The sequence below is a fragment of the Schistocerca gregaria genome, chromosome X (genome assembly GCF_023897955.1).
Source record: "Schistocerca gregaria isolate iqSchGreg1 chromosome X, iqSchGreg1.2, whole genome shotgun sequence".
Lineage (NCBI taxonomy): Eukaryota > Metazoa > Arthropoda > Insecta > Orthoptera > Acrididae > Schistocerca > Schistocerca gregaria.
Window position 1 is genome coordinate 438,830,145 of NC_064931.1, and position 20,663 is coordinate 438,850,807.

The 20,663-nt window shown below is 42.8% G+C and overlaps 1 protein-coding gene across 1 annotated transcript in view; it reads right to left on the minus strand.

Annotated features, from left to right (window-relative positions):
* Positions 1–20,663, minus strand: part of LOC126297471 (formin-binding protein 4-like) — a 200,717-nt gene that overhangs the window by 81,745 nt on the left and 98,309 nt on the right. Inside the window, exons 3-5 of the mRNA XM_049988346.1 lie at positions 17,539–17,707; positions 4,307–4,498; positions 622–760 (exon numbers count right to left, since the gene is read on the minus strand). Of these exons, the coding sequence (XP_049844303.1) occupies positions 622–760; positions 4,307–4,498; positions 17,539–17,707 (500 nt within the window). The remainder of the gene's footprint in view (positions 1–621; positions 761–4,306; positions 4,499–17,538; positions 17,708–20,663) is intronic.

The window sequence follows — 20,663 nt, forward strand, 5'->3', positions numbered from 1 at the left end:
TATGTGAAAGAACCCACAGGAGAATCTTAAGTCAAACAGTTGAGCAAAGTTAATAATTTGTGTACTTGGGTCTCTATATTTTATTGTTATGTGGCCTCGGTCATACGGAATGTTTTGAGAATAATGCTATATAGGTAACTAGATGATTTTTTTTTTTTCAATTTTTTACATGTTTAATAATGCTATAAATAAAAATATTAAGAAAAATACATGGTATTATTTGTAAAGTTACTTAAGATGATGGACTACAACCAGGAATTCATTTCTTTCATTAATAACATAGAGTAACTGTCAGATAAATGGAGTCACATTAAGATAGATGGATCAGGTGTTTTTGTAACACATTAATGGTGTAGCAGAGTAGTTATTCCAAGAATACATAGAATGATATATTCACCACCACTAATTGTTTACAATGAATGCACTCTCAACTTTTAAAGTTACAACTGAAGTTATTTTTAATGGCAAACATTTTCAGAATAGGAACAGTGTCATCCATTTTAAAATTATACACTTTGAGTGTATCTAAAGATACTTTTCATTTTCTTATTTACATGGAATTCACACACTTTTACTTTTCTTTTAATGCAAGTTCAGTTACAAAGCTGATGAGGTACTTACTCTTCATCTGAGTCATCTGGTTTGGACTTTGCATGTTTCTTCTTCTTTCTTTTCTTTAAGTTTTTCTTGTGCTGTTCTATGGAGATAATTTTTTTTTGATTTATAGGCCTTTTTAACACAGCTGGTGCTTCAATAACAGCTGTAAATTAAAAAAAAAATCATAATGCCTCTGACAACTTCATAGTAAAAAATGGAGACTAAGCTAAAAAAAATGACATTCCTCTTCTATCACACCACCCTGTTGCAGAAAAATAGTCTTTTAAACAACAACTAAAGACCAACAAAACTTTTATGCAAACAAATACACTTTTATTTTACATTTTTCCGATTGAAATTTTGGACCTTACATGACCTCGTCAGAGTGATGTTACTGGGACAAAGTACCGCATCTCCTACCTTCCAAACCTCACAGAAGTTCTCCTGTATACCTTGTGGTACTACCACTCCTGGAAGAAAGCATGCTATGGAGACATGACTCAGCCAGAGCCTGGGGGATTGTTTCCAGAATGAATTTTTACTTTGTAGTGGAGTATACGTGGACATGAAACTTCATGACAGATAAGAACTATGTACTTGAGCAGGACTCAAAAACTGGAACATTTGCCTTTTGCACTAAAGTGCTTCATCAACCTAGCTATCTTAGCACAACTCATGAACTGCCTAAGCAAAGGGAAAGGTCTCAGATTTGAGTCCTGGTCTGCCACGTAGTTTTAATTTGCCAGGAAGTTTCAAATCAATGAACACTCTGCTGCAGAGTAAAAAACTATTTTGTAAGGGTATTACTTTCAATTTTTGTTGCTTATGCACGGTATGGTCAGTCAGGACACGGTTATAGCCACTGGCTGAAGCAATATATTTTATTGTGTCTCACTCTGCTTTGAAACCATCTTTGGATATGGGAACAGATTGTAGACAGTGTGCCTCTGAGCGGAAAGCTGAATGTTTGTGTGTTACTGGGTGTTGTGAGCACCACGGTATGCAATAAATAAATAAATAATAAAAAATATAAAAGGACTTTGGCAGTCATTGCACAACTGAACACTGTACGCCCCTGCCTTCTTTCGATATGTAAATCAGCTCACAGAACTGCTACGAAGGCTCCCACAGTTTAATGCAGACTTTGAAACCCAGTGTAAATTGACATTTTTCACAAGGACAAAGCTTTGCCTTTCCGGAGCTTAAAGCAATGTTAAGTAACAGATAGTGGAATGAGAATGTGCAGGAGTACATTCTCATTGAAGTTGTGCAGCTCACAAGAAACAGCCCTCTACACTACAAACCCTCCCTTTGGATGTTATTGTAGATTCATCAGTAGGGTTAGATGTTGATTTTAGGGTTGTTCATGGCACTCAAGGCAAGGAAAAAAAAGAGATATATGAAGTGTTAAAATAAGCAAAAATACTAATTTGTGCACACTGAGTTTAATAAAAGACACAAGATACATGAGAAATGAATTGCTGTGGACTCTCAAGGACCATGGCACATATTCACACAAACATATTCAGAACTGTTGGACAGCAAACTTTGATCACGTGATTGAGCTGGCAGTACATGCTGTAAACTTTACAAATGATGACTTGTGAAATATGACAGGAAGAGTGGATGTGATCTTATTGTTAACACATGAGAGACTACAAGGTTCCGCAGGCAGAAGCAAAATGAATTAAGTGATGTAAGTAAAACAGAAAGGGAAGAAACATTTTGAGCTGACAGTCAACCTGTGACAAACATTTGTTATGCAAACTTACTACAGCATGGGATACGGTATACAGTTAACAATCATGATTTGATTGTTAATTATTATTGTGACTTGAATAACAAGTCATTGATCAGCACTTATAATTCCATTCACGCATTTACTTTTCAATCATCATTGCAACAATTTCAAATCCAGTGGCTGCTGCTCTGAAGATAAAAGGATCAGATGAGGTGGTTGCACACTGAAATAGTTCAAGCCCTCTATAAACCATTACCACCTCTTAGATCGCAATACAGGTTGAACCTTCATGCATTATAGAATCAACCATAAGGTTAGACAGTGACTGGAGGACCATAAAGTGGCATTCAGTTTCCCATCACAATTAGTCATTACTGAGCTAAGACAAAGATTTATGATACTACTGTTACTAGCATCTATCATCATTGAGTGAAAATGGAACAAAACATGACAACTACTTTGTGGTACAGATGAATTCTTGCAGCTAGCATTGTTCTGAATTTATTCATGAACAAAAATGTGACAGCTTGTATAGCATCATCTCGCCAAAATATAATTTCTGTCATGTTAATTGACAGCCACTTCACTGAACATTAGGAAAGCATTACACCACACATTCCTGCATTAAATTTTTTGAGGAAACATGGTATGAAATTTTTTGAGGAAACATGGTATGGAATTTTTTGTAGCCCATCTCATCAATTATGAATAGTAGTAATCAAGAGACAACATTTAAACACTAAACAGCCTAACTGGGATTAGCAGTAAAGTCATAAATTTTGAATACAATGTATACGAGAATGGATGGACATCAGCAATGTATAAGGATATATAATATGTGCATGATGCTAGATTACCACTCAGAAACATTTTTTGAAAAGCAAAAAATAAGTTAGCTTTCAGACAAAGTACTTTGACAGAGCATGAGCACACACGCATGTATGCAGCAGGGATGAGGGATGAGAAGCTGGCGTGATGACAGTGAGATGGGACGAGCTGCATACAGGAGAGGGAGAAGTAAATGACAGACTTGGATTAGTGGATACTGAGACCAAGGGGTTACTGGAATTAATACTATATTGCAAGGAGACTTTCTATCTGCATAATTTTGAAAATTGAGTGGTGGTGGTGCATACACAAATAGAATCAACTGTAAATCAGCCAATGAAGTCAACTGCATTACATGGCAAAACATGCTCTGCAACTGGGTGATCCAGCTGGCTGCTGGCCACAGTTTGGTAGTGAGCACCCATTCATTCAAGCAAATAGTTTATTTGGGGTCATATCCACATAGGATGCTGTGCTGTTTTTTTACAACAAAGTTGATATACAATGAGGCTACTTTCACAGGTAGCTCTGCCACTGATGGGATACGAAATGCCACAGACAAGGCCAGAATAGAAAGTAGTCAGTGGATGTATGGAACACGTTCTTCACCTGGTTCTTACATGAGAAAGAGGGTTATTAAGAGGATGTGCAGAGAGGCAGACAATGATATCATATAGGTTGAATGGGTAGTAGAATACCCCTTTGAGAGTGGTGAGAAAGATTTTGGGGATTACATGGCACTAAGAGGGTTGTTGCAGCCCTGTTGGACAATATGATTTAGTTATTCCACTTCTGGATGAAAGGCGAATCGGGTGCTCCTTTCTGAATGACCAGCAGGTGAGAAAGCAGTGTTTAGTGTGTTTGGAGATGTGGCACAGGACATCCGATTTCGGACAAAGTTTGAAGGGTAGTTCCGGGATGTGAAAGTCTTGTTGATATACTCAGCATACCAGTACAGGAACTGCTTGTACCACTGCAAATGAGGCAACCAACATGGATTAGGGATAAATGGAGAAGGAAATTGGTCATGTCCTATTCAAATTAATCCTCACAGCATTTGAAACTGTCTTCATATAATGTTTGGTAATTTGTTTTTTCTAGAAGCTACATAAATGGAATATGTGCAGCATTTTTTTTTACCTGGGGTTTGCATGTTAGGAAGAACACCATACTCGGGAAGCATCATTGGCATCTGAGTTTGTTGCATCCAATGCTGATGTTGGAGAAAATAGTATTGGTATGCTGCGGGCATCTCCCAACTAACTTCATTTGTTTCAACATTCCAGTAGTAGACATAGCCAGAATTTTCATCATAACATTCCTGCCATGATGCTGTAAACAAGAATATTTAAATAAATACTCATCCTGATACATTACGTAATTCCACCAAATCACAATTTACACACGTGCAAATACCTTATATTACTGGAGCAACACACACAAACTTTTAATCCCATACATGATCATAATAGTATGGCATAACCAGAATTAGAGTTCAGCACAATTTACAGACAGGATATTGTATTGGACTAAGAATCTTTCTTGTAAGAAAAAATGAATTTTAGTTTAATCAACTGCCTAGTGAAACACCATTAATAATGCTGTATCCTGCATGTGAGTGTGAGTGCACCAAGTGTAGTGTTGCCGTGTATAGTGCTTAAATCAACCGTCAATAGCATCAGCGTGGGCTGGCCACTAAAGGCCGCCTGTAGGAAGCGTACACATGGCACAGACTCCACGGTGCTGTCTACTGGTGACTCACGCCCATATATGCGTGGAACAGTGCCAACTCACTCTTACTATATTCTTTTAGTTTTTACTGTTCACATTAGTTGTTCTGTATATCACTTATGTTGCACCTTCTGTATGATTACTGTGTGTCTTGTTACGTGTGGAGTCATGAGAGGCTTCTTTCCATTATTGTTCAGAGGTATATAAATAAAGCCATGTTTGTGTTACTTGGATTGGTTTCATATATTACTTGGTTATTACACAATTGGTGGCAAGTTTGGAACAGTTTCTGTGTGAGCAGTCTTTAAATGGCATTTTGTCAGGTTTAGTCATTGTGGACACCATGCTATTGGCCCTGATTGAACAGCTTACTTCAGCAGAGATCACTTTGTTGGCCTCCACTAACAGACAGTGTACTGTTCGACTGGTAAATCCACTGCCTTTTCCTCCATATAATGATTCAGACCAGGATTAGTAAGCTTATTAAAAGAGACTCAGACAGCATTTTTTGGTTTTCAGTGTGACGGTTCGAATTTGTGCAAAGCCTTATTCCTCTCATGGATTCCACCTAAGGTGTATCAATTACTGTGTCTGCTTGCCCCTTACAAGAACTGGCAGCTCTTACTTTTGATCACACGCAGTTCATTGTTCAACTACCACTGCAAATGAACGCATGTCATAGTGGCACGAGTTGAATCATACTGATCCTACAAGAAACCAAACCAGTCATACATGGTCTCTAGGGCTGAACTTCACGGCCTTAGCCATAAGTATGAGTTTGTTACTGATACCCATAATGACACTATGCACACACTATGGTGTGTGAAGCTATCATCTTTTAGCTCCAGACAAGGAAGCGTGCCAGAAGACTTTACTCTGAGAAAATCCCTGTTTGCAGAAGTTTTGCAAATAGCACAATCTTTTGAAGTGGGTGACCAAACTGAAGCCTGGGTCAATGTGGCAATGGTGTCACAAGATGTGCCCACTATGACAATAGATAGCTTGCACAAGGAAGTGATAGCGGTAGCGATATACATGCAGGCCCAGCACTGAGCAGACCAAGGCCACTCCAAGCAACCAGGACTGCATGCCAGGGTCAGCATTATATATTTTCATCTTGTCCTTTATGTTTTGTCCAACATGAACATCGGGTGTGCTCTAAGCTCTCGGCTACTCGTAATACTTGGCAGAAGAAATGCCACACTGCCTCAGTGTCTCATTCACAGAAGGTTGCTCAGGACATGGACATGGACGTAACCTGTGTGACTCCAGTGCTTGTGACTTCTCCCAAGTTGTTTATCGAGTTCAGTATTTTTTGCCACAGGTCAACACAGGTGCCTTAGAGACATTATGAATTATCAAACATACATAAGTTTAGGCTCGTCTCCATTGACACCAGTCACGTGAAAGCTGACCATGTATATAAAATAGAAAGAAACTTCCACATGGTAAAAATATATTAAAAACAAAGATTCCAAGACTTACCAAGCGGGAAAGCGCCGGTAGACAGGCACAATAAAATAACACACAAAAACACACACAAAAACACACACAAAATTACTAGCTTTCGTAACCGGCGGTTGCTTCGTCAGGAAAGAGGGAAGGAGAAGGAAAGATGAAAGGATGTGGGTTTTAAGGGAGAGGGTAAGGAGCCATTCCAATCCCGGGAGCAGAAAGACTTACCTTAGAGGGAAAAAAGGATAGGTATATACTCTCTCTCTCTCTCTCTCTCTCTCTCTCTCTCTCTCTCTCTCTCTCTCTCAGACACACACACACACACACACACACACACACACACACACACACACACACACACACACACACATCCATACATACATATACAGACACAAGCAGACATATTTAAAGGCAAAACTCTTTGCCTTTAAATATGTCTGCTTGTGTCTGTATATGTATGGATGTGTGTGTGTGTGTGTGTGTGTGTGTGTGTGTGTGTGTGTGTGTGTGTGTGTGTGTGTGTGCAAGTATATACCTATCCTTTTTTCCCCCTAAGGTAAGTCTTTCCGCTCCCGGGATTGGAATGGCTCCTTACCCTCTCCCTTAAAACCCATATCCTTTCATCTTTCCTTCTCCTTCCCTCTTTCCTGACGAAGCAACCGCCGGTTGCGAAAGTTCGTAATTTTGTGTGTGTGTTATTTTATTGTGCCTGTCTACTGGCGCTTTCCCACTTGGTAAGTCTTGGAATCTTTGTTTCTTATACTGTTGGGACAATTTACGGCATCTGCCTTTTGCAAGTCAGTGGTTCTTTCTATTACACTTTTGGTGGTTGCTGATGCTGATGTTAAGAACTTGTTCGGGATGGATACATTTCAGGAATTTGGGTTTTCTATCACCGATGTAGTTCACCTTGTGTCCGACCAGGTACCAGAATGTCAACTGGAGCCTCCACGTGAGGAGTTTTTAGACTTTTTTGCAGAACGTATAGCATGTGTTATGAATTTTTCTGCTCGTATTTCTTTGAAATCAATGGCTCAGCCTTGTTTTTGCCATGAGCATCCTATTCCTGTCAACCTCAAAGATCATAATTGATCAGACTTAAATCTCTAGGCATGCTGCAAGCTGTTATGGCTAGTGAATGGTCGTCTCTACTGGTTGTAGTTTGGAAGCCACTGGGGAATCTTCATCTCTGTGGTGACTTCAGTACTACTGTCAACACACAGTCAGTTGTAGGTATGTAACTTCTACCACGCCAAGTAGAACTGTTGGCAAAAATATCAGGTGGCCAGCACTTTTCTAAAATTGATTTCTCTCAAGCTTATCTGCATGTTCATATGGATGAATAGTCTTGGCAAGGTCTGGTTTTGAATATTCCTTTTGGTCTCTATCAATATTTTCACATTCCTTTTGGCATGGTTAGTGCCCCTGCTATTTTCTAATGATTTTTAGAGTGACTGATTGTGCCTGTCCCAGGATGCATTAATTATCTGGATGACATTGTCGTCACAAGTTCCTCCACAGGCAATCACTTCAAAAATTTGCCCAATTTGTTTCCTGTCTTACAGACCGCTGGCTTACTGTGTAACCTCGCAAAATCTCAGTTTTTTTATATATATTTTTTCTTTTACCTTTTATTGTTTATTTGGTGTTCAAGGTATTGCAGGATGGGGTTCGCCCTCTGCCAGACCACATCTCTGCTGTTATGTCTACACCTCACCCCTCGCCCACTAAGGAACTACTTCAGGCCTTCATAGGGAAGATATCCCACTACCATAAATCACTGCCAGGGGTGGCTACATTAGCCCAGCCATTGCACAGTTTACTACGCAAGAATGTACCTTTTTGACAGATCCCACATTGCGAACGTGCTGTTCAAATGCTGAAGTCCAAACTACTCTCAGCCCCTTGTTTAGCTCTACATTCTCTTCGGATCAGCACATAGTTTTGGTGACTGACACCTCACAGTACAGCCTCAGTGCTGTTCCAGTGCACCAATATGCAGACAGCTCTGAATGACCTGTTGCTTTCACCTCTAAATCTCTCGCTCCATCCCAGCAGCGTTACTCTCAGGTGGTAAAAGAGGCTCTTCCCAGAGGCTATGCACTATAGAAATTTCATGTTTTCTGTAAGGCTCCAAAATTCACCTTATTACTGATCATAAACCCTTGCACACCACCTACAATTCTGGCTGCTGTTCTTGTCTTGCTAAAATTGTGAAATCCGTTTTTGACCTATGTCTATAAACATGCCGATGTGGACACCTTGTCACACCTTCCTGTGGGTGTTGATCTCGACTTTGATTGTGAAGAACTGCTTTGCTTACATCTTCGTGCTGAAATGCAGGCTGCAGTTGAGGGTTGCTCAATTACAAGTTTGCACATAGCAGCTGTTGTTGCCACCAACCCAGTTTTCTGCCAGGTGGTTTGGCTTGTTCAACACGGTTGCTAGATAAAACACCGGGATGAGCTTTGGACCACCCTCAAAACTATTTTTCCTTACAGTATCACCTCTCTGTTTTTGATGGTTTTTTCCTGTTGTCTACAGAAAAGCACACTCCCAGTGTAGTCAATCCAGCCATGTTACGGCACAAGGTTCTACGCCTTCTCCACCAGGGCCATTGGGGAATTCTGTGCACTAAAACGTTGGCTAGGAGACATGTTTTTTGGCTAGGGACTGATGGCGAAATCGTCTGTTTTGTCATGGTTTGTAAGCACTGTGCCCAACAACAAGCATCTCCCAGGACGTCCCTGTCCCTTGGCCTGCTCCACACCAGCCAGGGGAATGCATGTGTGTTGACGTTCTGGGTCCCTTCTTGAATTCCTATTGGCTCTTGGCTGTGGATGCATTTTCACGGTTTCCTTACATTCTCCAGTGTGCGTTGATGTCGGCAGATGTCTTAGTTTAAGTTAATGGGCCTCAATTCATTTCTCATACCTTTCAACTGTTTTCTTTTTCCCCCCTCACAGCACTTGTCATGTTACAGCTCTGCCATTCCCCCCTCAATCAAGCGGCGGGGCAGAATGACTATTGCATACATTCAGGTCCCAAACGAAAAAGTTTGTTGTGGATTCTTCACTGGATAATGCCCTTCTCTGTTTTCTGAGCACCTATCACTTCATGCCTATGGGGGAGCAGAGCCGGAAGAGTTGCTTCACAGCTGGCATTCATGCATGCTCCTCCACCTTCTGCAGCCTGCACTGCACCTGCTGAGGTTAGATTCATCTGGTCAATTTGCACTGGGATCACCAATGTGGGCACGAGGGTTTGGTCACTGGCCCAAGTGGATACCGGCCACTGTTGTGTGCTGCCGTGGATGCCATTTTTGTGATGTCCGTATAGCCAATGGGCTAGTGTCACACCACTTTGATCAGCTGTGCCCCACTCGCTGCTGGAAGCTACCAGTTCACAGGTGTAGCTCCCATTGCCACAGCTCGGCCCGCTGCCCTCTGTCTCAAGCCTGTCGACACTTGCTGTTGAAGTGGCCTTGCCCCCCCATTGGTTGCTTCCTACACGTGCGACGCCCTGGGTTTCCAGCTTCCCAGTGCTGGGTGCCGGTCTGTCTCCAGCCTCGAATCCATTGTAGCAGCTTGCCGACCCCCTCATCATCATCGCCTTGGCCATCATTGCCAATGGGTCCAACACCATCTCCTCCACACTGGGACCTGTCTGCTGAGGACGACACAGAGATGGTGATAGCACTGCCTTCCCCGCTGCTGTCATCGGTTGCCAAGCAGGCCCACTGCCCTCTAGCATGCCCGTGTCTCCCCATGTTCGGCCCCATGCTCCGGTGCCTTCCCAGTACATCATCCTGCCCCCCCCCCCCCCCCCCCCTCCTCCGCTGCGGCACTGGCAGCTGTCGCCAGCTTGTATGTTGGAGAACCTATTGTGGACACAATAAAGCGAAATGGCGTCTCGTCCTTGTGTATCTTCGGTAAACCATAAGCAGTAGGTGGTCTAGGCACCTGTGGGAGAAGATTCTTAACCACACTGTCTTCCACTGAAGATGTTTTTCTTACTATTCTTGGTGTCGGGTCGCATGGAAGCTTCCAATAAGTATCTTCGTTCAGTAGCGTTCAGATCTTCGTATCATAGTCCTTGAACTCCATAATTACGGCGGCATTGCCCTTGTCAGAGGGAAGTACCACAATGCTGTCATCATTACGTAGTGCTCAAAGGTCGTTGCGCTCAGCCCTGGTCATGTCGGATGCTAACTGCGCCTTTGTCAGTATACGGCTGGTTTCTCGCCATATTTTGTCTGCTGTTTCATGTGGGAGCTTGTGGACTGCCTGTGCAACACCACTTATTATTTCACAGACAGGAATGTTCTGCGGTGAAGGTGCGAAATTAAGTCATTTCTTAAGTGCCGACATTGCACCTGCGTCTATATGTCTCGCCGTAAAGTTGATGACGGTGCATTCTGAAGATCTGTGGTCGGCACCATGTTGTTGCGAAAGGCGGCAGAACTTTCCTTTCTGCTTCTCTGTAGTTCGTTTCTGTGCTGACGTCTGTTGAGAAACCGTAGCAGCGACGACCCATTTCCAGTTCAAAGCTGTGAGTGTTCTTGATAACTGCAGGTGCAAGGCCATAAGAGTGCATCCATTTGCATCCAGCTGTTGCCTTGTGTTGTGAATCCTTTCTAGTAATAATGCAAAGCTGGCACGACAAAATATCCTCCTGGTGGCAGCGGTGTTGATATGATGGGATAATATAGCAAATCGTGGAATGGTCTTCTCATCGCGGCAGCACAGAAGGAAGGCTAGCGAACTTAACAAATTTGCCTTCTTGACATGCAGCTTTCCGAGATGTTTTATGCTGCGCCACATTTCCTCCCCGTAGAGGTACGTAATGTATGAATGCAGAGTCTCGCAGCGATAACATTGAATAAAATGTTCTCGGGTTTCCAACCGTGTCAATTGGTTAAAACTACACGAGCTTTCGGCCAAGCACTCCTTGGCCATTGTCAAGTGTTATGACTGCCAGTGGGCAGTCCCACCTGAGATAACTAACCCCAAACTTTACAAAAAATGAAAATTTTCAAATTTCAAAAATCCCTAAAAAATTAAGGAAACATTTGTAAGTGTTCTTGCTTTGTACGAGGTTAGTAGTATATGATATCTAACTATAGGAAAAAATAGACACTCATAAATCACTCCTTGTTTGTTGTTTTTGGGCCTAAAAGTGGATTTTTGAAAATTTGAATACCAAATTCTGGAGGTCATTTTGACTGGTTATTTTTGAATTTAGGGTATTTTGTGTAATAGATAATGTTGTAGAGAACACTTTTCTAAAAACAATCATGTCAATTGCAATGTTGGAACTTAATCCAGTGCAGAGATATTCAAATTTTTGCTAATGTCTCCAGACTGAGAAATCGTGTTGCACCTACAAATAAAAATGGCCGCCATCCAGTAAAGGTGCAAGATAAATTATTTTAAAAAACTGTTTTGAACTTCTCAAATATAGGGCAATCACATTATACAAAAATTAAAATATTTAAAAATGGTCAAGCAACCATCACTGGACTACATCATATGGATTGACCCATTGTATCCCAGTCTCTCTGATTAACATCTGCAAAGATCGGGATCATATCCGGCAACACCTTAATAAAATATTCTGAGATACCATTCATCTGTCGATGGTATGCAGTTATCACTGTGTGGATGAAGCTGCATCGTAAAATTACTTCTGACACCAGTCTTGACTGAAACACCTTTTGATAATCAGAGATCATTGCACTTGGTGCTCCACGCTTCAAAAATTATGTCTCTTACAAGAAACCTTCCAGTGTCGCAGCGTACTGCTGATATGATTGTGAGTGTGTTAGTCAGTGCGCACTTCTAGCCGTTTATGCCTATTTGTTGACTTGGAGAAACCTTCCAAGGAGGTAAAATCTACTCTGGTGAACTGGAGCAACTACAGCAGTAAGTGGTAAAAGGTTTCCCAGGGGGTAACTGAGGCACATTGTTTCATTGCTGGGATACTGTTCAACAACGGCTTACATCAATCTGTTACAATGGGCACCCCAACCCTCAGCTTGTCTGCAGGCAGCCTCAACTAGTATAAGCTAACTGCCCACCCTTCCCCTCCCTACCCTGGTAGCCCTACTGAATGTGTTCTGCCCATGCCACAAGCAACTTTGCCACACCTACCTGAAGGCTCTCAGCCAGGGCAGTACAGTCATGCTGGCTACAGCCCGGCTGCCCTACTGCATGATCAAATGAATACATAAATAGTGTGCTTTCTGTCACAGGGATATAACAGTGATGTCGCCTGTGCCCAGTTTTCGTTTGACGCAGCATGTTTCCTTGTGGTGGAGTTGGAATAAACAAGAACACAATCACTTTGTTTGCACTGGATGAAATTTTTACATTTTTTTGCCTGAAGTGTGGACTTTGGGTTGAAACTTGTTCCAGATATCACTCCTCCTCTACTGGAACACATTTCAAATTGTATACTTCGCAACAACTAATTTTCGTCATATCAACCCTCCACAGCATCTTAAACGTACAGCTTCATTAAAGCCCATTTGATCCTGATAATTAGTCATGTCAGTTTATCACTGCTTCTTTACAGCAGTAAGATCATATACTCATGTCCTGTACCAACAGTAAGTCACAACTAGCCTCATACACCCCTGCAAGCTTCAGAAAGAGAGAACGCATCTACTAGTGTGAAGCGACCACCACAGCACACTTCTCAGACTCGTCATACTCACGAAACTGCAGAAGGAATGAAGGAAGCCCATTAGCACTGATGTAACAGCAGCACCTTGAGTTGTGAAGTATCCAACCCAAACTTGAGATTCGTACTCGCTTCATTTTCTTATCTCTATTGGCCATCCCTGGCTTCCGGTTCCAGTGAGGGCCTATGCAAATCCCACATGAACTGATGTTTGAGCAGCATGAAAATACTAGAGTATGGTCGCCTGTAAATAAGCAAGGACAGCAAGCAACCACTTCTGTCCCATAGGACCATAATTCCTTATACACTACTGGAAATGGAAAAAAGAACACGTTGACACCGGTGTGTCAGACCCACCATACTTGCTCCGGACACTGCGAGAGGGCTGTACAAGCAATGATCACATGCACGGAACAGCGGACACACCAGGGACCGTGGTGTTGGCCGTCGAATGGCGCTAGCTGCGCAGCATTTGTGCACCGCCGCCGTCAGTGTCAGCCAGTTTGCCGTGGCATACGGAGCTCCATCGCAGTCTTCAACACTGGTAGCATGCCGCGACAGCGTGGACGTGAACCGTATGTGCAGTTGACGGACTTTGAGCGAGGGCGTATAGTGGGCATGCGGGAGGTCGGGTGGACGTACCGCCGAATTGCTCAACACGTGGGGCGTGAGGTCTCCACAGTACATCGATGTTGTCGCCAGTAGTCGGCGGAAGGTGCACGTGCCCGTCGACCTGGGACCGGACCGCAGCGACGCACGCCAAGACCGTAGGATCCTACGCAGTGCCGTAGGGGACCGCACCGCCACTTCCCAGCAAATTAGGGACACTGTTGCTCCTGGGGTATCGGCGAGGACCATTCACAACCGTCTCCATGAAGCTGGGCTACGGTCCCGCACACCGTTAGCCCGTCTTCCGCTCAAGCCCCAACATCGTGCAGCCCGCCTCCAGTGGTGTCGCGACAGGCGTGAATGGAGGGACGAATGGAGACGTGTCGTCTTCAGCGATGAGAATCGCTTCTGCCTTGGTGCCAATGATGGTCGTATGCGTGTTTGGCGCCGTGCAGGTGAGCGCCACAATCAGGACTGCATACGACCGAGGCACACAGGGCCAACACCCGGCATCATGGTGTGGGGAGCGATCTCCTACACTGGCCGTACACCTCTGGTGATCGTCGAGGGGACACTGAATAGTGCACGCTACATCCAAACCGTCATCGAACCCATCGTTCTACCATTCCTAGACCGGCAAGGGAACTTGCTGTTCCAACAGGACAATGCACGTCCGCATGTATCCCGTTCCACCCAACGTGCTCTAGAAAGTGTGAGTCAACTACCCTGGCCAGCAAATTCTCCGGATCTGTCCCCCATTGAGCATGTTTGGGACTGGATGAAGCGTCGTCTCACGCGGTCTGCACGTCCAGCACGAACGCTGGTCCAACTGAGGCGCCAGGTGGAAATGGCATGGCAAGCCGTTCCACAGGACTACATCCAGCATCTCTACGATCGTCTCCATGGGAGAATAGCAGCCTGCATTGCTGCGAAAGGTGGATATACACTGTACTAGTGTCGACATTGTGCATGCTCTGTTGCCTGTGTCTATGTGCCTGTGGTTCTGTCAGTGTGATCATGTGATGTATCTGACCCCAGGAATGTGTCAATAAAGTTTCCCCTTCCTGGAACAATGAATTCACGGTGTTCTTATTTCAATTTCCAGGAGTGTATAGGGTGTTCCGTCTATTTACTTGGATTCTCACTGACCACTTTTTTTTGTCTTGCACATCATCTAGAAGTGCTCATTCTTAGCTTTCTTTGGCTGTAACATTTAGTAGTGCAACAATGACTGAAATATAACCAGCACTATAATATTCCTCCAACTGATTCCAATGCAGTTGGTATTCTTGTGTTTGCATTCATTCTTTTATACTAATGTATTCTTGTATTTCCAAAGCTCCAGTGTCTGTATTGCCACTTGTCCTCAAGGATTCTTCAGGTTGTCAGCCAAAAAAAGGATGGTGGTCAATCATAAAACTACATGGTCTGTCATATAAATAGGCTAAGAAGTTACTGACAATCTGAGAAACTGCAACTCAATTTTTTTCAGTTGTAGACTAACTCTTCTTGAACTCAAAGAGCAGCACAGGTTTAACTGAAGCCTCAGATACAAGCTGTTGGCTTTTGCCAATGATCTCATTAAAACGCCAGACGTAAATGAGTCATCGAAATGTAATACATGTAACATCTCCACAACAACAAGAATTAAAGTTATTCTCATGACATAACACTGGTTGGCTTCACCAGCTCACAACTGAGCTGTCACCTTGCAAACATGGACATATTAGAATCTGAGTTTCATCTGGCCATTACTTGAAAAATTCTAGAGAAACATCATTAAGAAAGAACACAATGAGCATACCACAGATCGGGAAAGCAAAATCCTTTTCAACAATGATGGAGGCACTTCCAAGCACTGTTGAAGTATATCTATAAGACAGGTGCCCTTTCATAGGTTATGTTGCCTGCAGCATTAAAACATCCCAGCAGTACTGTGATAAACAATACTATATTGGACTCTGTGATGTCCTGCATTTTGAACTACACTCCTGGAAATGGAAAAAAGAACACATTGACACCGGTGTGTCAGACCCACCATACTTGCTCCGGACACTGCGAGAGGGCTGTACAAGCAATGATCACACGCACTGCACAGCAGACACACCAGGAACCGCGGTGTTGGCCGTCGAATGGCGCTAGCTGCGCAGCATTTGTGCACCGCCGCCGTCAGTGTCAGCCAGTTTGCCGTGGCATACGGAGCTCCATCGCAGTCTTTAACACTGGTAGCATGCCGCGACAGCGTGGACGTGAACCGTATGTGCAGTTGACGGACTTTGAGCGAGGGCGTATAGTGGGCATGCGGGAGGCCGGGTGGACGTACCGCCGAATTGCTCAACATGTGGGGCGTGAGGTCTCCACAGTACATCGATGTTGTCGCCAGTAGTCGGCGGAAGGTGCACGTGCCCGTCGACCTGGGACCGGACCGCAGCGACGCACGGATGCACGCCAAGACCGTAGGATCCTACGCAGTGCCGTAGGGGACCGCACCGTCACTTCCCAGCAAATTAGGGACACTGTTGCTCCTGGGGTATCGGCGAGGACCATTCACAACCGTCTCCATGAAGCTGGGCTACGGTCCCGCACACCGTTAGCCCGTCTTCCGCTCACGCCCCAACATCGTGCAGCCCGCCTTCAGTGGTATCGCGACAGGCGTGAATGGAGGGACGAATGGAGACATGTCGTCTTCAGCGATGAGAGTCGCTGCTGCCTTGGTGCCAATGATGGTCGTATGCGTGTTTGGCGCCGTGCAGGTGAGCGCCACAATCAGGACTGCATACGACCGAGGCACACAGGGCCAACACCCGGCATCATGGTGTGGGGAGCGATCTCCTACACTGGCCGTACACCTCTGGTGATCGTCGAGGGGACACTGAATAGTGCACGCTACATCCAAACCGTCATCGAAGCCATCGTTCTACCATTCCTAGACCGGCAAGGGAACTTGCTGTTCCAACAGGACAATGCACGTCCACATGTATCCCGTGCCACCCAACGTGCTCTAGAAGGTGTAAATCAACTACCCTGGCCAGCAAGATCTCCGGATCTGTCCCCCATTGAGCATGTTTGGGACTGGATGAAGTGTCGTCTCACGCGGTCTGTACGTCCAGCACGAACGCTGGTCCAACTGAGGCGCCAGGTGGAAATGGCATGGCAAGCCGTTCCACAGGACTACATCCAGCATCTCTACGATCGTCTCCATGGGAGAATAGCAGCCTGCATTGCTGCAAAAAGTGGATATACACTGTACTAGTGCCGACATTGTGCATGCTCTGTTGCCTGTGTCTATGTGCCTGTGGTTCTGTCAGTGTGATCATGTGATGTATCTGACCCCAGGAATGTGTCAATAAAGTTTCCCCTTCCTGGGACAATGAATTCACGGTGTTCTTATTTCAATTTCCAGGAGTGTATACAATAACCAAAATTATTGACGAAATGTAATTTTTTCCTTTACTGTAAAGTTTTGTTAATCAAATAAACAAACACAGCAATGACAATAATTTAGTACAACAAGCACACCATGTTGTGCAATAGAAATGGTCATAACAGTCAGGACTGCCATGATGTGCACCAGGCCACAAACAGCAGGTGCATTGCTGGTGCAAGCTCAGCATGAAAGAGTTAACATTCAGGAGCACTTAGCTTAATTGCAAAACGAAATGTTGATCAGTAGAGGAATGAAATGAGAACAACAAAAAGTTCAGTGTTGACTGGCACTAAACCATTTCAATGCTTAGAATCTCCCTGCTGGGCTATTGCTACAAAATTTTGTGTGTGCATTACCAAAATTGAGTGATCACTATTGACTACCATTATATATTCTCCCAAGAGGGGTAATTCCAAAAGCAAATATGATACTGATGGTCAGTAAAAAAACCAATTATGCAGCTTACTCATTGGAACCTCCATGTAAGACAACTGCTCCTCAAAATGTTGCATTTCACCAGGAGCAGCAGGATGCATTTCATCTACTCGAGCGACAGCAGAACTCATGTTCTCAGCTGGAGCAGGCACTGTAGGCGTCTCAGAAGTCTTGTCTTCAGATGACAGTGTCTGTATTTCCTGGATGAAAAAGTAAACGTTTACTCAGTAAGTGAGCTTAGAACAAATTACTCAATAAAATGTGCTTGTAGTTTCTAGTATTTTGTATCTCCAGACATTTTTTGATTTTATTTTCATGATTAAACTTTCCCATCTCTTTTACCTTATGCATTAATTTGCAGTAAATTTACAGTGGATGTTGCATGAAGTGGATGCTACACAAGAAAAGTATTGCTGATATTGCTCCTGTTAGGTGTTATGAACTTCTGCCATATGAACAAAGAAATCGAAAAAAAAAAAAAAATTCTGTGTCACATTGTATGGTAAGTATCATAAATTCTAAAACACTTTTACAGATTAAAATTGTGTGCTGGACTTGCAGGTGATCGGAAACTGATGATGAATTGACAGTTTGTACCCATGAACAGGGTTTTCAGGCAGAAAAGACATTGACGCTGCATGGCAGTTTTCTTGTAGCTGTTTGTTCCTTGTACTCCTCCTCCACCTTGAGAAGATGCTACTTGGCAAATACACATGGTCAGTTGGACTCATTCTGCAGACAGTTATGCCAGGAGTTCGTATCTCCTATCTGTTCATGTTGTTAGAGCATTCAGTTAAGTCAATAGCCTCTATATTTTCCACCACTGCACTGATGACTGTCAGGCAATAACTTTCTGGAAATTGAGCCAACCACAAACCAGATGGTGTTCAATTATTTGCACATTGCTCCAGTCAAACATAGTGTTTGTGCTCCAAAACATATGTGATAGCTGGTCTTGAGGTTTTGGTAACATAGAGCTTGCAGCATTCACACCAAAATTCATACATAACTTTAATAAGTTATGCAACTGAGAGTTGTTTACCTATATCTTTATCTGTTTTGTCATTGTTGTACCTATCAGATGATTGCATATTAATTATTATTATTATTACAGAATCTTTTTGCATCTCACATTGTCCAGAACTTTGGTTTATGTCCAACGTTGTCAGCATTGCGTATTTGATGAGCTCAAGTTATCAGCATATATAAGAGTTCATGTGTGCTGGAGCAAAGCAGCAGAAGCCAAACACAACTTGAGATGTGGCCAGCTCATCAATTTCCAAGTTACTTGTGTGCTAGCTGGCAGCCATGGATGTATCAATGGAACATAAGAGAAGCTAATGAGGCAGTTAAACTTTAACAACTTCATTGTCAATGAGACTACAAACCCTAATTTTCTACCTTCTTTTATAGTTAAATGTTCTAGCAATATTAGTAGGATGGATGGTTACAAGTTGCTAACATCATAGCTGCATGCAGTATCACTCCATCTGGGTGCTTGGAGAGAAGCTGTGAAACAATGAACAACCTACTACACTAAAAATGTAATGCAATATTGATGGTTTCCTGCTGGCAAATACTGTGTATCGGTACAAGCTTTTGATTTGCTGTTGCCTCTTCAATAGCAATCACATTTCTGTGTCTCCCCTATGACAACACCTAGCAATAAATAGATGAATATTTTAAATATTTACAGAAAACTCTCACTCATGCAAACATTTATTCATCACCACCTTATGAATTATAACCATCTTGAGAATATCATCTACAAGAAAATGAAACATTAAGAATATCAGCTTGCATGACATGATTCCATAAGGAATACAACATCTTTTTAATGTGCAGCTGGGTGGAATACAATTACCAGTGTACTTGTGTTACATGCAGGCTGGACTCGTCAAAAATATCACATTTATAGTGTCCAGAATGAGACAAGGTACTGGCAGAAGTAAAGCTGTGAGGAAGGGGCGTGAGTTGTGCTTGGGTAGTTCAGTTGGTAGAGCACTTGCCCACGAAAGGCAGAGGTCCCGAGTTCGAGTCTCGGTCCTGCACACGGTTCTAATCTGCCAGTAAGTTTCACACTTGTAGTGCGATTGTCACATGAAAGTTAAATTCCTCAATGTTTTATTTGATTCAGGGTGACAGTCTGCTGCTGGAAGCACTGAAAATCTTAAACTGATGAAAAATAAATAACTATGTTACTGAAACTTTAACATCATTATTTAAGTGCTTGTCAGAACCATTTTGAACTCAACTGATATTTTATGTCTCATGTCATTAGAGCTCATGGGCAAACAGGACTGAATAAGATTAGCAGTGCTAATACCTGATATATATAAACAGATGAAAGTAAAAGATGTAGTATTCAACTACACCTCAAAACAACTCATTTCATCAATACAGAGTTCTTCAGTTAAATAGACAGCGAGCACTGTGACTGGAATTTCAATAACTAAAGTATAAAATTCCCACATGTGAGATCAAATTGTAAAAATAAAATGACTGCACTTAATCACTGTAAGCTTTTGCACTATGGATGATATATCTGATTGACTGTAGTATAGACATTGAGCAAATAACTTTGGAACTGTCTACAATGAACTTCTATTTATTGGTGACTGATGAATTCTGCATACATTGTGGAATAATTACTTGAAGAGTCACTCTGATATGTATACTTCATTTTATGCATGCTGACTGCGGTGACTTCAGAAGCAAAGAAGATTACAGTTAACGTTGCATCAACTGTGAAGTAAATAGAGACAACGAGCAAGCTCTGACTGAAGAAGTACATGGGAAGTAATTGACTGTTACATATTCGTAGGAAAACTTCCGTAATGTATCAACTGCTTTACAAAAACCAAGGAAAGCTCTAATCTGAATGGAGAATTGAACCTAGTTTCTCCTGAATATGAGTCTAGTTTCTTCATCAATAGGCTGTTTGGTTTGGCGATTGTGGAGGTAGGGTCAGCTTAATTACTGGAATTATATTTTGTACTGGTTTCTGAACATCAACAATGTTGGAAAAGATAGACTGTTACTTAACCATAAAAATGGTTCAAATTTATATCTCTGGCAGGAAACAAAGGTGTTATTAGGAAAGACACATGTATTAAGCTATCAGGAATCATCCGACTGGGAACTAATTACATATGG